This window comes from Carcharhinus amblyrhynchos, chromosome 31 (assembly GCF_965287045.1).
Source record: "Carcharhinus amblyrhynchos chromosome 31, sCarAmb.v2.hapA, whole genome shotgun sequence".
Classification (NCBI taxonomy): domain Eukaryota; kingdom Metazoa; phylum Chordata; class Chondrichthyes; order Carcharhiniformes; family Carcharhinidae; genus Carcharhinus; species Carcharhinus amblyrhynchos.
The window spans coordinates 17,898,173-17,914,514 of record NC_137354.1 but is presented as its reverse complement, the minus strand read 5'-3'; the positions used below and the strand labels follow the sequence as shown (position 1 = coordinate 17,914,514).

Below are 16,342 nucleotides of genomic sequence, written 5' to 3'. Positions count from 1 at the left end.
CTATGCACTGATTTCACTCATGGGACATGATTTGATTTATTATTGTCACACGTGTTAGCAATTAACAGCAAATATTGTTTTCTTGTGTGCTATACACAAAGCATACCGCTCATAGAGAATGAAAGGAGAAAGTGCAGAATGTTTCCTCCCACAGTCCAAAGATGTGCGGGTTAGGTGAACTGGCCATGATAAATTGCCCCTTAGTGTCAGGGGACTAGCTAGGGTAAATTCATGAGGCTATGGGGATAGGGGCTGGGTGGGATTGTGGTCAGTGCAGACTCGATGGGCTGAATGGCTTCCTTCTGCACTGTAGTGATTCTATGAAATATATGCTGAAACTTGCTGTCGTTCAGGGCAGTGGGATCATACAGTCCTGTTGACAATGCACTCCTGCCTCAGGTTTTCCACTGGGAAGGGATACATTCACCAGGAAATCCCATTGACAATGGCGGGACCTTAGATCCTGCCACCAGTGATCGGCACACTGCCTCCCAGCACCGCAAAATACGCCACAGAGAAAGAGAAAAACCCTGCCACAGTTGGAAACATGACAATTGACGCGAGGCAAGCTCCCACAAACAGCAATTTGATAACAATCAAATAGTCTGTTTGTCGCAATGTTGCACAAGGATAAATATTGTCTGCAACACAGGGTTCAATTCCAGTCTCAGGTGACTGTTTATGTGGAGTCTGCACATTCTCCCCGTGCCTGCGTGGGTTTCCTCCAGTTTCCTCCCACATTCCAGGTTGGGCTGATTGGTAAATTGCCCATTAGTGTCAGGGGGATTAGTGGGGTGGATACATGAGATTGTGGGTGGGATTGTTGTCAGTGCAGGTCCAATGGGCCGAATGGCCTCCTTCTGTAGGGATTCTATGATTCTTTCAAACGGTGGCCTTGGGTTTTTTTAAACAAACACCTGAAAGGATGGACAGAACCTCAATTTGATGCTTCATCTGAAAGGCAGCACCTCTGACAGGGCAGCACTCCCTCAGCACTGTACTGGGAGAACCAGCCTAGCTTAGGTGCTCATGTCTCTGAGGTGGGGCTTGAACGCACATCCCTCTCAATCAGTGCAGCCAAGAGTCACAGTTCCCACCCAAAATACAATACACAGGGCTTACCCAATGCATCCATATCATTTCACCCAATCAATTTTAATTAATTTTGGAGATTAGGCACTCGGAAATTGTTATCCGCGTGTAAAACGAAAAGTAGATGTGGATTATTAATAATCTGCTTCTGCTCTGACGAAAACTGCAAGAAACTACAAAGAGTTGTGAATGCAGCCCAATCCATCACGCAAACCAGCCTCCCATCCATTGACTCTGTCTACAGTTCCCGCTGCCTCAGGAAAGCAGCCGGCATAATCAAGGACCCCACACACCCCTCTTCCACCTTCTTCTTCAGCCAGAGAGTGGTGAATCTGTGGAACTCTTTGCCGCAGAAGACTGTGGAGGCCAGGTCATTGAGTGTCTTTAAGACAGCAATAGATATGTTCTATTTAATAAGGAGGTCAGAGGTTATGGAGAAAAGGCAGGAGAAAAATAGCAGCCATGATTGAATGATGGAGCAGACACGATGGGCCGAGTGGCCTAATTCTGCTCCTATGTCTTATGATCTTCTATTGGGAAAAGATACAAAAGTCTGAGGTCATGTACCAACCGACTCAAGAACAACTTCTTCCCTGCTGCCATCAGACTTTTGAATGGTCCTATCACGTATTAAGCTGATCTTTCCTTACAACCTAACTATGTCTGGAACACTATATTCTGCAACTTGGCCTTTTCTTCTCCCACGTGTACTCTATGAACAGTATGCTTTGTATAGCACACAAGAAATAATACTTTTCACTGTATCCCAATACATGTGACAATAAAGCAAATCAAATTTATGGGACAGTTTACCTCTGGTATGCTTAGCTCAACACCAGTGAAAGTGGTCAAGAGCATCTGGTTTCTAGGTGTCCAGATCACCAACAAACTGTTCGGGACCCCCCACGCCAATACTATAGTTGAGAAAGCCCACCAACGCCTCTACTTCCTCAGGAAACTAAGGAAATTTAGCATGTCCGCCACGACTCTCACCAACTTTTACAGATGCACTATAGAAAGCATTCTTTTCAGATGTACGCAGCTTGGTATGGCTCCTGCTGTGTCCAAGACTGCAAGGAACTACAAAGGATTGTGAACAAAGCCCAGTCCATCACATAAACCAGCCTCCCATTCACTGACTTCATCTACACTTCCCGCTGCGTGTGGGAAAGCAGCCAGCAAAATCAACAACCCCACGCACCTTGGGCATACTGTTTTCCATCAGGAAAAAGAAACAAAATTCTGATGGTCACGTAAAGAACAGTTTCTTCCCTGCTGCTGTCAGACTTTGAGTCTACCTTGCACTAATTTGATCTTTCTGTACACCCCAGCTGTGACTGCATTCTGTACCCTCTCCTTTCCTTCTCCATGAACGGTATGCTTTGTCTGTATAGTGAGCAAGAAACAATATCTTTCATTGTATACTAATACACGTGACAATAATAAATCGAAAAAAGAACCTATCAAACATTTGCATAACCCTTTTGGTACATTTACTGCTCAACTTAGTCTTCTGAAATGGATGATCCACTTGGATCAGTAGCCGTTGGAAGCCTATCCTATTGGTTAATGTACTGGGAGTTATGGTGGGCAGACAGACAAACAGTGGCTTGGCATGAGTGTGCAGATCAAGGTCATCTAGTAACCATGGTTGTAGTGGCTTATGTACTCAACTGTCAACACAATTTAACCCATTAAGCCTTGATTCTAATGATAGAATTCCAACAGAGGGAATACCTTCCGACATCACGTACTGGTGAGATTTCTAATTCTAGTCACTGATCAATCCAAGGACATTAACTGGACCTTTCTCTACAACTGTTTAGTTATCCTAGGCGTTGCCTGTGCCAATATAAATCCAGTAAGAAGTCTCACAACACCAGGTTAAAGTCCAACAGGTTTATTTGGTAGCAAACACCACTAGCTTTCGGGGCTCTGCCCCTTCATCAGGTGATGTTTGCTACCAAATAAACCTGTTGGATTTTAACCTGGTGTTATGAGACTTCTTATTGCGTTTACCCCAGTCCAACGCCGACATCTCCACATCATGACTACCAGCAATATAAATCAGAGAGTTGACTATGGCTAATAAACATTAATTGAATAGTTTTGAAGGTTTCATAGTCAGGGAGAAGCTTGAGGAGTTTGGGAATATCGCCCAGATTGTACGATTGAGTTACCGCCTTGGCTTTATTCCCAGACGTTTATTATGGCTACTAGATTTCCGACAACGTTGTTTGTGATGATTAGGAAGCTTGGCTGAAATGTGACGTTAATGGGAACCGTGGATTGGAATCATAAGTTTATAACTGAGAGAGACCGTTCATTCCATTAACCCTGCAGCAGCCAACACTGATATATCTAAATGCAACAGGCTGGATTTTACATTCCGTTAGGGCGGCACGGTGGCACAGTGGTTAGCACTGCTGCCCCACAGCACAGGGTCCTGGGTTCAATTCTGGCCTTGGGCACTGTCTGTATGGAGTTTGCACTTTCTCCATGTCTGTGTAGGTTTCCTCCGGGTGCTCTGGTTTCCTCCCACAGTCCAAAGATGTGTGGGTTAGGTGGATTGGCCATGCTAAATTGACTCTAGTGTCAGGGGAATTAGCTAGGGTTACAGAATAGGGCCTGGGTGGGATTGTGGTCAGTACAGACTCGATGGACCAAATGGCCTCCTTCTGCATTGTAGGAATTCTGTGAATTCCCAAATTGGGTGCCATTGCTCCAACCCCACACTGGTGCCAACAATAAGCTGATGCCATCATGCCAGTCTTCGATCATATGGAAGGAGTGAGGATGCCAAGACTGACAGCGCACCTGCCATTTTGAAATCATTAAACTTGTTAGCAACCCAAATCTTTGCTTTGGTTTATTATTGTCACACGTATTGGGATACAGTGAAAAGTATTGTTTCATGTGTGCTACACAAAGCATACCGTTCATAGAGCACATAGGGGAGAAGGAAAGGAGAGAGTGCAGAATGTAGTGTTACAGTCATAGCTGGGGTGCAGAGAAAGATCAACTTAATGCGATGTAGGTCCATTCAAAAGTCTGGCAGCAGCAGGGAAGAAGCTGTTCTTGAGTTGCTTGGTACGTGAGCTCAGACTTTTGTAACTTTTACCTGATGGAAGAAGGTGGAAGAGAGAATGTTCGGGGTGCGTGGGATCTTTGATTCTGCTGGCTGCTTTTTCGAGGAACTGGGAAGTGCAACTTTTGTGCACTATTCAGGCATTAAGCCTTAGGAAAGGAGGACCTTTTATGCCACGAAAACAAGAATGACAGGAATGGCTAACCACCCAGACTATGGTTGGTTGCATTGGCATGTTCTGCTGGGGATGATGGCAACATCTTTAACACCCTTTTCTTCTTTTAACTTCTTGGGAGCATTGACATACAGAGGGATCAGGGCGTACAGGTCCATGAATCCCTGAAAATGGTAACACGGTTCGATAAAGTGGTCAAGAAGACATACAGCATGCTTGCCTTCATCAGCCGGGGCAACGAGTATAAGAGTTAGCAAATTACGTTACAGATTAATAAAATTTCAGTTAGGTCGGATTTGGAATATTGCGTGCAATTCTGGTCACCATACTTCCAGAAGGACACGGATGTTCTGCAGAGAGCGCAAAAAAGGTTTACCAGAATGTTGCCTGGTCTGGAGGGTTTCAGGTATGAAGAGATATTGGATAAACTTGGATTGTTTTCACTGGTAAGATGGAGGCCAAGGAGTGACCTGATAGAAATCTACAAAATTATGAGAGGACTAGATAGGGCGGATATCTGGAAGCTTTTTCCCAGGGTGGTAGTGTCGACTACAAGAGGGCGCAGGTTTAAGGTGAGAGGGGGTAAGTTTAGAGGAGAGGTGCGGGGAAAGTTTTTCGCACAGAGGGTAGTGGGTGCCTGGAACGCGCTGCCAGTGGAGGTGGTGGAAGCCGGCACATTAGCAACATTCAAGGCATATAGGGATAGACACATGGACGAGAGGCGAACAGAGGGATAGAAACCGCGTATCAGCGTAGGCTTGATGGGCCGAAGGGCCTGTTCCTGAGCTATATTGCTCTTTGTTTTGGGATTCTGAGAGCAGTGGGCCTTTACAATTCTAGCAGGGCCATACAAAGAACAACGCAGCACGGGAAACAGGCCCTTCGGCCCAACGAGCCCGCATCCGCCAATGTCACTATCCCTCTGCTATGCCACGCCCTGGTCCATAGCATCAACTCTCACACTCCACAGGTTATATATTTACTCCGAGGTGTGACTCGAATCCCACAGTGACAAAAAATCATCGCTATTACTTTTTCTTTCACACGAACTCAGTCATGAGAACTGACATCCAAAAATAGGCACTGGAAACTGGGCCTGGTAAGGACTGTAACTTCAGAAGGGAGCAAGGGAAGGGTTTGTGGGCAGGAAGCAAGCTTCCTGAGCATGGAAATGAAGGGAACCAAGGAATTTGAGGATGGCTGAAGTCAAGGTAAAATATCAGCCATAATCTAACTTAACTGTGGAGCAGGCTCGAGGGGCAAATGGTCTACTCCTGCTATTTCTTATGTTCGAAACCAACTTTATATCACCTTTATATCTGATATTTTTGGACCTATAATTTAGTAAATGTGTAATTAATAATAGTAACAATATTAGGGTGGCACGGTGACACAGTGGTTAGCACTGCTGCCTCACAGCGTCAGGGATTCGTGTTCAATTCCGGCCTCGGGTCACTGTCTGTGTGGGGTTTGCATGTTCTCCCTGTGTCCGCATGGGTTTCCTCCGGGTGCTCCGGTTTCCTTCCACAGCCCAAAGACATGCGGGTCAGGTGGATTGGCCATGCTAAATTGACCCTAGTCTCATGGGAATTCACAGGGTAATTATGTGGGGTTACGGAGGTAGCGTGGGATTGTTGTCAGTGCAGGCTCGATGGGCCGAATGGCCTCCTTCTGTACTGTAAGGATTCTATGATTTCTATTTTCTAGATACTTTTCATAGAACCACAGAATTCCTGGTGCAGAAAGAGACCATTCGGCCCATCGAGCCTGCACCAATAACAATCCCATCCAGGCCACAGCCCAACGTATTTACCCCACTAAACCCCCTGATGCTAAGGGGCAATTTAGCATGGCCCATCATTCTAACCTGAACAACTTTGGAGTGTGGGAGGAAACCGGAGCATCCAAAGGAAAGCCACACAAACACGGGGGAGAACATGCAGACTCTGTACAGACAGTGACGCGAGGCCGGAAATGAACCTGGGTCTGTGTGAAAAAATTGCCCCTCTGGACCGTTTTGTATCTCTCCCCTCTCACCTTAAACCTATGCCCTTTAGTTTTAGACTCCCCTACCTTTGGGAAAAGATATTGGCTATCTAGCTGATCTATGCCCCTCATTATTTTATAGACCTCTATAAGATCACCCCTCAGCCTTCTACACTCCAGACAAAAAAGTCCCAGTCTATCCAGCCTCTCCTTATAAGTCAAGCCATCAAGTCCTGGTAGCACCCAAATAAATCTTTTCTGCACTCTTTCTAGTTTAATTATATCCTTTCTATAAAGGGTGAACAGAACTGTACACAATCCACCTAACCTACACATCTTTGGATACTGAGGGGCAACTTATCATGGCCAAACCACCTGACCTGCACATCTTTGGATTGTGGGAGGAAACCGGAGCACCCGGAGGAAACCCACGCAGACACGAGGAGAATGTGCAAACTCCACACAGACAATGACTCGAGGCTGGAATCGAACCCAGGTCCCTGGCACTGTGAGGATGCAGTGCTAACCACTGTGCCACCACACTGTATGTTCAATGGAATGTCTTAAAGGCAGAGAGAGATGGACAATGGCAGAGATGTTAGAGTTTGGGACTCAGATAGCTGATTCCATGGCAACCAACCAGAAGTGGAGGCACCCGATGGTTTGAGGCTGGAGGATATTACAGGGATAGGGAGGAACGACATCACGGAGGAGTTTGAAAGAGTGAGTTTTTAGATCTTAAAATATTAAATTGTTCAGGCTCCCACTCCCAGAAAATCCACCAGCTTTTCCATATTCTCATCTTGCCCTCCTCCGGGGTAACTGTGGCTGGACAATAAATGCTGGCCTGGCCAATATGAAAAGATAGATTTTTAAAAATATATTGAAACGCTTTATTAAGTTGGAGCAAAGCACAATCCAAATCCAGAGTAAAGTTCCAACCAAGAATAAAGAAGATAGGAGCAGGAGGAGGCCATTCGGCCCTTCGAGCCTGCTCCGCCATTGATTACGATCAAGGCTGGTCCTCCAATTCAGTTGCCTAATCCTGCCTTCCCCATCCCATATCCTTTGATCTCCTTCACCTCAAGATCTATATCTAACTGCTTCTTGAAAACATCTTACCAGCCATTCACGCCGAGCTCCTGCTCCAGCGAGGTTGGAGAATTTGGCGCCCAGCTAAATCTCCATTCACTGCAGCGGGACAGGAAAACCCTGCATGAACGGCCACAACATTCCAGCCACAACGTCTTAGAACAGAGATCAATACAGCACAGGAACAGCCCCTTTGGCCCTCCAAGCCTGTGTCGCTGGCCTCAACTACTTCCTGTGGTAGTGAATTCCATAGGCTCACCACTCTCTGTGTGAAGAAATTTCTCCTCATCTCTGTCCTAAACTGTCCACTCTGTATCATGGAGTCAGAGAGATATACGGTATAGGAACAAGCCCTTCCTGCCAACTCATCCATGCAGACCAGGTTTTCTAAACTGAACTAATCCCAAATGCCTGTGTTTGGGCCCATATCCCTCTAAACCTTTCCCCTCCATGTACCTGTCCAAATGTTTGTTAAATGTTGTAATTGTACCCACCTCTATCACCTCCTCTGGCAGCTCATTCCATACACGTACCGCCCTCTGGGTAAAAAAATTGCCCCTCCGGTCCCTTTTAAATCTCATCTTAAACCTAGGCCCTCTAGTTTTGGATTCCCTGACTCTGGGGAAATGACTTTGGCTCTTCATCTAATCAATGCTCCTCATGGTTTTATAAACCTCTCTATAAGGTCACCCCTCACCCTCCTATGCTCCAGAGAAAAAAAGTCCCAGCCTATCCTTGTAATTCAAATTTTCTAGTCTTGGTAAGATTCTTGTCAATCTTTTTTTCCGCCCTTTCCGGTTTAATAACATCCTTCCTATAGCAGGGCGACCAAAATTGTATGCAGTGCTCCAAATGTGGCCTTACCAATGTCTCGTACAGTTGTAGCACAGAGTCCCAACTCCTGTACTCAACACCCTGACTGATGAAGGAAAGTGTGCCTCAGGCTGTATCCTCAGGAGATACATCTGATAATTAAAAGTCATTGTAAGAACATGAGTGATAGTAATTAACTGAATCTAATGCAGATAGAAGTTAAATACAGTCACAATTATTTCAAAAGGGAATGTGAATCCGCTGTAGGGAGCAAAGTTCTTCCAACTTAGCTCATAATCTTTCAGAAAAATGGAAAACATTTGCTAATTGAGAGGGAATGACTGAGTTACCTGTCTGTGAGGGGTCGGCAGTGACTTGCTCTAGAATTCCTATTTTCCGCTCTCCAATCCTCCTGCCGGGGCCAGCTCCCTGAAAACACAAAAGCAATTACTTACAAAGCAACGTCACTCTCTAATGACAAGAGGTGGGACACGGTGGTTCCTTCACCACCAGCCAGCGTGTTTAATTCCGCACAAGGCATTACGAAAGCGACGCTGCATTTGGAAAATAATTAGGAACTCAACACGTCCCGTCCAGTGATGGCAACAGTCCCGTTCCCTTTCCCGAGTCATCGCTTGTGGCTCTATACCTTGAAGGTGGTAGTTGTCCACCCATGAAGTGTTAGCGCCCAGTTCCTCCTCTGTGCAGTCGTAAAAATAACACTAAAAATAGCAATCCCTTTAGCGTAGAGAATAATACGGTTAATCTCTCTTCATTAGTCAGCAGGACAGAAGCTAATAATCTGTCTTTTTAAGCTACTGGTTTGTTAGTTCTTATCAGAGGCGAAATTACCAGCTGAACACACAAACAGCAGGACATCTGGGACTGTCTTTGAGGCGACCAAGAAGTTAGGTAAAGTGACAGAACCCTAATAGTAAAATGCCAACAATACTCTCTGAACTTTCTGAGAGTCAGTTTTTGATCATTCTCCCAGGAGTCTGTGAGTTAATAATAGATAGTAGCTCCTTCTTTTATTAATCAAACACAGGCACATATTTCTCTTCAGTTTAGTCCAAAGATCACACATCAAGAGAAACACAGAAAATGCAGTAAATGGAGTAAAGGTTTACAGCACAGATGGGCTACCTGGGCAACTGAATGGGCCTCGTGAGTGGCCCTCCCTCATCTCAGTGGGCCGCAATTAACCCTAGAATCATGGGATCCCTGCAGTACAGAAGGAGGCCATTCAGTCCATCGAGTCTGCACTGATATCAATCCCACCCAGCCCTATCCCCTTTACCCCACACATTTACCCTGCTAACCTCCTTGACATGAAGGAGCAATTTAGCATGGCCCATCAACCTAACCCACACATCTTTGGATACTAAAGAGCAATTGAGCATGGTAAATCCACCTAACCTACACATCTTTGAATGAGGAGATTGTGTTGGATGCATCACATCACCCCTTACACACTTTGAAGTGTAGTGAAACCTACACATCTCTAGATAGTAAGGGGCAATTTAACATAGCCAAGCCACTTAACTTGCACATCTTCGGACACTAGGGAGCAATTTAGTATAGCAAATCCACCTAACCTACATATCTTTGGATACTAAGTGGTGATTTACCATTCCCTCAGCGCAGAAAGAAGTCATTTAGCCCATCAAGCCTGTACCGACAACAATCCCACCCAGGGATCGGATCCCCGTAACCCTAAATATTTACCCTGTTTGTCCTCCTGACACTAAGGGGCAATTTAGCATGGCCAACCCATTTAACCCACACATCTTTTGACTAAGGGGCAAGTTAGAATGGCCAAGCCACCTAACCCACAATCCATTGACTGAGGGCCAATTTTGCATGGCGAATCCACCTAACCTACACATCTTTGGGCGCCAAGGGACAATTTACCATGGCCCATCCACTTAATCTGCACATATTTGGAGTGTGGGAAGAAACCGGAGAACCCGAAGGAAGTCCATGCAGAGACAGGGAGAATTTGGACACCGACAGTCACCCAAGGCTGGAATTGAACCCAGCGTTGTGAGGCAGCAGTGCTAACTGCCGTGCCACCTATGATCCCAGGAATAAGCTTAACTACCTTTCATGCCGAACATTTCACAACAGGTTATAAAAATTACTTCATTATTTCTATATTAATAGAAGTGTCATCAACTTCAAATGTTAAAAATAAAAGAGATATTGACACTTGGACACAGAGGGAGCGCACGGCTCTCACACTCAGTGTTGTGAGCAATCAGCACACACCTCACTTCACTCATCCTTGCTTTATGTGCGAATCACTTCAGTCACACCGGTAGGAAAAAAAAACTACATGGACAGGAATCAGGGGATGTGGTCAGCCCTGAAACTAAGGGGTAATTCCCCCTGCGTGTGGGAAAGGATCAACAAGATGTCTCGAGGGGGCCACACTCAGCAGCCAGATGGGCCACCTGAGGCATCTGGGGCCCTCGGTTGCCCACTGCTGATCCACAGCCACAAACAAGGATCCCAGTTAATGCCGAATTAGACAGTCGCCCCTAGGCCAGGCGCTGAGGTTCCACAGTTGGTAAATCCACCTAACCTACACATCTTTCAATGAGGAGATTGTGTTGGATACATCACATCACCCCCTACACACTTTGAAGTGTAGTGAAACCTACACATCTTTAGATAGTAAGGGGCAATTTAACATAGCCAAGCCACTTAGCTTGCACATCTTCGGACACTAAGGAGCAATTTAGTATAGCAAATAGTGAGCGTTTCCCTTGCCTGACTGTATTCCAGTGATCCTAGCTGGTGATTTCCATGTGTTTGTGGGGGACAGGATCAGCGTCAGGATCAGGCTCAGTTGTGAGATCCCAGCCCTGGATCAAACATCCTGGGTACAGGTGTTTTAGGTGTGACAGAGGAGGGTTGAAGAGAGGTGGAGGGGTGGCACTGTTAGTCAAGGAAAACATCACAATAGTGCAGAGGGAGGGCGATATGGAAGAGATAGGGATTGAGTCACTGTGGGTGGAGTTGAGGAATAAAAAGGGAGAGATCACACTGCTAGGGGTGTACTATAGGCCACCCAACAGCCCAAAGTCAGTGGAGGAGGGAATTTGCAGGGGCATTTTGGACAGGTGCAGAAAGAATAGAGTGGTTGTAGTGGGTGATTTTAATTTTCCCGGAGTGAATTGGAGGGGGCCTAGAGCTGGGGGTACGGAGGGAGAGGAGTTTGTGAAATGTGTTATGGAAGGGTCGCTAGAACAGTATGTAACTTGCCCGACTAGGGGAGGGGCTATACTGGATTTAGTGTTGGGAAACGAGCCAGGGCAGGTGGGTGAGGTAGAGGTAGGCGAACATGTGGCGAACAGTGACCACAAGTCCGTCTACTTTAGGATAAAAATGGAAAGGGACGAGTGCCGTCCAAGCGGGAGTGTGCTGAACTGGGGAAAGGCGAGCTATGGCAGGATTAGGAGGGAGCTGCAGCAAACTGACTGGGAGGGACTGTTAGCTGGCAAGTCCACGGTTGGCAAGTGGGAGGCTTTTAGGGACAAAATGAAATGGTTGCAGGGGAGGTTTGTTCCGGTTAAGCGAAAGGATGGGAAAGGTAGGATTAGAGAGCCGTGGATTACGGGGGATATTGAAGACTTGGTTAGGAAGAAGAGGGAGGCGTATGATAGGTCAAAACAAATGGGTACGGAGTGTGCGCTGGAGGAATATAGAGAGAGTAGGAGGGAGCTAAAAAGGGGAATTAGAAGGGCGAAGAGAGGGCATGAGATGGCTTTGGCCGGTAGGATTAAGGATAATCCTAAGGCATTTTATTCCTATATTAGAGGCAAGAGAGTAGTTAGAGGGAAAATTGGTCCTCTTAGGGACAAGAGTGGAGAGTTGTGTATTGAGTCGGAGGGAATGGGGGAGCTCCTGAATGAATACTTTGCGTCGGTATTCACGAAGGAGAGGGGTTCGGAATCGTGCGGTCTCTTGGAGGGAGCGGAGGTTCAGTTGCAGGATATAGTTATTACGAGAGAGGAAGTGCTAGGGCTTTTAGGTAGCGTAAGGACGGATAAAGCTCCGGGGCCTGATGGTATTTATCCCAGGCTGCTTAGGGAGGCGAAAGATGAAATTGCTGGGCCTCTGGCGCACATCTTTGTCTCTTCTTTGGACACAGGTGAGGTCCCAGAAGACTGGAGGGTAGCAAATGTGGTCCCGTTGTTCAAAAAAGGTAGTAGGGATAACCCTGGGAATTATAGGCCAGTGAGTTTGACGTCGGTGGTAGGGAAGTTAATGGAAAAAATACTTAGGGGTAGGATGTATGAGCATTTGGAGCGTTGCGATCTGATTAGGGATACGCAACATGGCTTTGTTAGAGGGAGGTCTTGCCTTACGAATCTGGTGGAATTCTTTGAGGAGGTGACAAGAACGGTTGACGATGGGAGAGCCGTTGATGTCATCTACATGGATTTCAGTAAGGCGTTTGACAAAGTCCCTCACGGTAGGCTGGTAGAAAAGGTTAAGGCGCATGGGATACGAGGCCAGGCAGTTAGGTGGATTGAGAACTGGTTGGGAAATAGGAGACAGAGGGTAGTTGTGGAGGGTACCTTGTCGGGCTGGAGGCCAGTGACCAGTGGTGTGCCGCAGGGCTCGGTACTGGGACCTCTCCTCTTTGTAGTCTACATAAATGACTTAGAAGAGGGAGTAGGTGGTGTGATCAGCAAGTTTGCTGATGACACCAAGATGGCAGGGTTGGCGGGTACAGAACTGGATTGTCAGGTGATACAACAGGATATAGATAGGTTGGTGCAGTGGGCAGATAGGTGGCAGATGGCATTTAATCCTGACAAATGCGAGGTGATGCATTTTGGAAGGAATAATGCAGAGAGGAGTTATGTGATAAAAGGTAGGCCGATTAGGAGTATAGATGTACAGAGAGACCTGGGAGTGCAGGTCCACAAATCCATGAAGGTTGTGTCACAAGTGGAGAACGTTGTTAGGAAGGCTTATGGGATGTTAGCCTTTATAGGAAGGGGCTTAGAGTATAAAAGCTGCCGTCTAATGCTTCAGTTATACAGAACGTTGGTTAGACCGCATTTGGAGTACTGCGTCCAGTTCTGGTCACCTTATTACCGGAAGGACGTGGAGTCTCTGGAAAGGGTGCAGAGGAGGTTTACCAGGATGTTGCCTGGCATGGGGGGACTGGGTTACGAGGAGAGACTGAAGAGACTGGGGCTATTCTCCTTGGAAAGAAGGAGATTGAGAGGGGACATGATAGAGGTATATAAGATACTGAAGGGAATAGATAGAGTTAATAGTGAGAGACTGCTCCCTAGACTGGGTACGAACACAAGAGGTCATCAATTAAGGGTGAGGGGGGGGAGGTATAATTTGGAGGTAAGAGGAAGGTTCTTTACACAGAGAGTTGTGGGGGTCTGGAATGCGCTACCGAGTAGGGTGGTGGAGGCAGGCACGTTGGACTCGTTTAAGATGCAGTTAGATAGGCATATGAGTGAAACGGGAATGGAGGGATATGGTAGGGGCTATTAAATAGGGTAAACCTCGGGAGACACCGGAAGGGCAGGCTGTATAACTAATATGTTTTGTCTTTATTCCACAGGTGGAGGTCCACCTCGTGTCAAGCGAGGGGCATGCACACGGCGGGTTGTGCGTGGGCTGCTCTTGGAAGTCCAGGAGTGGCCTAGTACTTCATGTCGGTGTGTGTGCTTGATCCTGGACCGATAGACGGGCTCCACAACAGCTCAGTGACTAGCACTGCTAGCTGTGCAGATACATGGATTTGGGCCTGTGTCTGTGGGAGTTTGCGCATTCTCCCTGTGGTTGCGTGGGTTTCCTCCGGGCGCTCCGGTTTCCTCCCACACCCCAAAGATGTGCTCTTAGGCTAATTGGTTTCCACCAAATTGACACTATTTCTTCCCTGAATCTGACTGAGTAGGGTCCCATTCGTAGACATGCAGGGTAGAATAGGTGTAGGGCGATGCGGCGGCGCGGGCTCGTTGGGCCGAAGGGCCTGTTTCCCGTGCTGGGTTGTTCTTTGTTCTTTGTTCTTTATCCTGCTCACACTCACTCTCTAGGCACGCACGTGACGGCTTTTGTTCAGGGAGATTGGGAATCATCGGATTCCAAAGGGCTGGCAGGAGTCAATGGAGTTAAGAGAAAGTGGAGACAAACTACCTCTAGAATATCACCATTAAAGTTATTAAAGTTTATTTATTAGAATCACATGTAGGAGAGCATGGTGGCACAGTGGTTGACACTGCTGCCTCACAGCGCCAGGGACCTGGGTTTGATTCCCAGCTTGGGTTACTGTCTGTGCAGAGACTGCACATTCTCCCCATGTCTGCGTGGGTTTCCTCCGGCTGCTTCAGTTTCGTCCCACAGCCTGAAAGACATGCTGGTTTGCTGCATTGGCCGTGTTAAATTGCCCCTCAGTGTACCCAAACAGGTGCCAGAGTGTGGCAGCTAGGGGGTTTTTGCAGTAACTTCATTGAAGTCTTAACATAAGCCTACTTGTGACGTGAATAAACAAACATTACTTTAAGTAGGCTTACATTAACACGGCAATGAAGTTACTGTGAAAATCCCCCTAGTCATCACATTCCGGCGTCTGCTCACTGAGGGAGAATTTAGCACGGCCAATGCATCTAACCAGCCCATCTTTCAGACTATGGGAGGAAACCGGAGCACCCTGAGGAAACCCACGCAGACACGGGGAGAACATGCAGACTCTGCACAGACAGTGACGCAAGCCGGGAATCAGAGCCATGTCCCTGGTGAGACAGCAGTGTTCGCAGCCAGCACTTCCACCACCTCGTTGAGTTTTTTTTACAAATTCTGATTTTCACAACATATCCATTTAATTTCAGGTTAATCCAAGGGCTGGTTAGTCAGAAAACATAATGTGACATTAATATTTAAATTGGGTGTTCCATCCCTTGGGCTGTTGGTGGTTACATGAACATCTGTGCGTGTGTGAGCGTTCTATTTAAAGTTGTACCTGCTTCAAGAATAAATGTTTGTTTGAACATAGGAACATGGGACATAGGAGCAGGAGTAGGCCATTCGGCCCTCTGAGTTCATGACTGATCTGAATATGGTCGCATGTACATTTTGCTGCCTGCCCCCCCATAACCTTCGACTCCACTGCCCATCAAATATCTTTCCAATTCAACTTTGAATTAACTCGGTGACTCAGCCTCCATTCTTTTCTGAGGAAGAGAATTCCAATGACCCTCACGGAGAAAGTCTTTCTCCTCATCTCATCCTTTAACAGGAGACCTCTTATTCTTAAACTGCGTCTCTGAGTTCTAATCTCTCCCACAGCGAGAAATATCCTCCTGGTACCCATGCCAACAAGTCCCTGCAGGGTTTTATATCTTTTAATAAGTGATGGGCGGCACAGTGGTTAGCACTGCTGCCTCACAGCGCCAGGGACATGGGTTCCATTCTAGCCTAGGGTCACTCTCTGTGTGTGGAGTCTGCACGTTCTCCCTGTGTCTGCGTGGGTTTCCTCCGGTTTCCTCCCACAGTCCAAAAACATGCGGGTTAGATGAATTGGCCATGCTAAATTCCCCCTTAGTGTCAGGGGGATTAGCAGGGGGTTATGGGGATAGGGTCTGGATGGGATTGCTGTCGGCACAGATCGGATGGACTGAATAAGTTCAGAAGATATAGGAGCAGAATTAGGCCATTCAGCCCATCGGGTCCGCTCCGCCATTCGATCATGGCCGATATGCTCCTCATCCTCATTTTCCTGTCTTCTCCTCATGACTCTTCAACCCATTAAAAATCTGTCTAACTCCTCCTTAAATGTACTCACTATCCCAGCATCCACTGCACTTTGGGGCAGCGAATTCCACAGATTCACAAACCTTTGGGAGAAGTAGTTTCTCCTCTGTTTTAAATGTGCTATCCCTTATCCTAAGACAATGACCTCTCGTTCTAGAACGTCCCACAAGAGGAAGCATCCACTTCCATGAAATGGCCTCCTTCTGCACTGTCGGGATTTTATGGAGATCACTTGTCATTCTCCTAAACTCCAGTGGGTATCGGCCCAACCTCTTTGACCTTTCCTCATGAGCCCCTCCTCCCAG

General features: G+C 46.8%; 1 protein-coding gene across 5 annotated transcripts in view; it reads right to left on the bottom strand.

Annotated features, from left to right (window-relative positions):
* Positions 1-16,342, bottom strand: part of ptpn20 (protein tyrosine phosphatase non-receptor type 20) — a 276,596-nt gene that overhangs the window by 164,420 nt on the left and 95,834 nt on the right. For all 5 annotated transcript variants that reach the window (XR_013889733.1, XM_080215794.1, XM_080215796.1 and 2 more), the window contains exon 8: positions 8,597-8,675. Coding sequence is in view for 4 of the 5 variants with exons in the window: in XM_080215794.1 (XP_080071920.1) it covers positions 8,597-8,675 (79 nt within the window). In the remaining variant the exon portion in view is untranslated. The remainder of the gene's footprint in view (positions 1-8,596; positions 8,676-16,342) is intronic.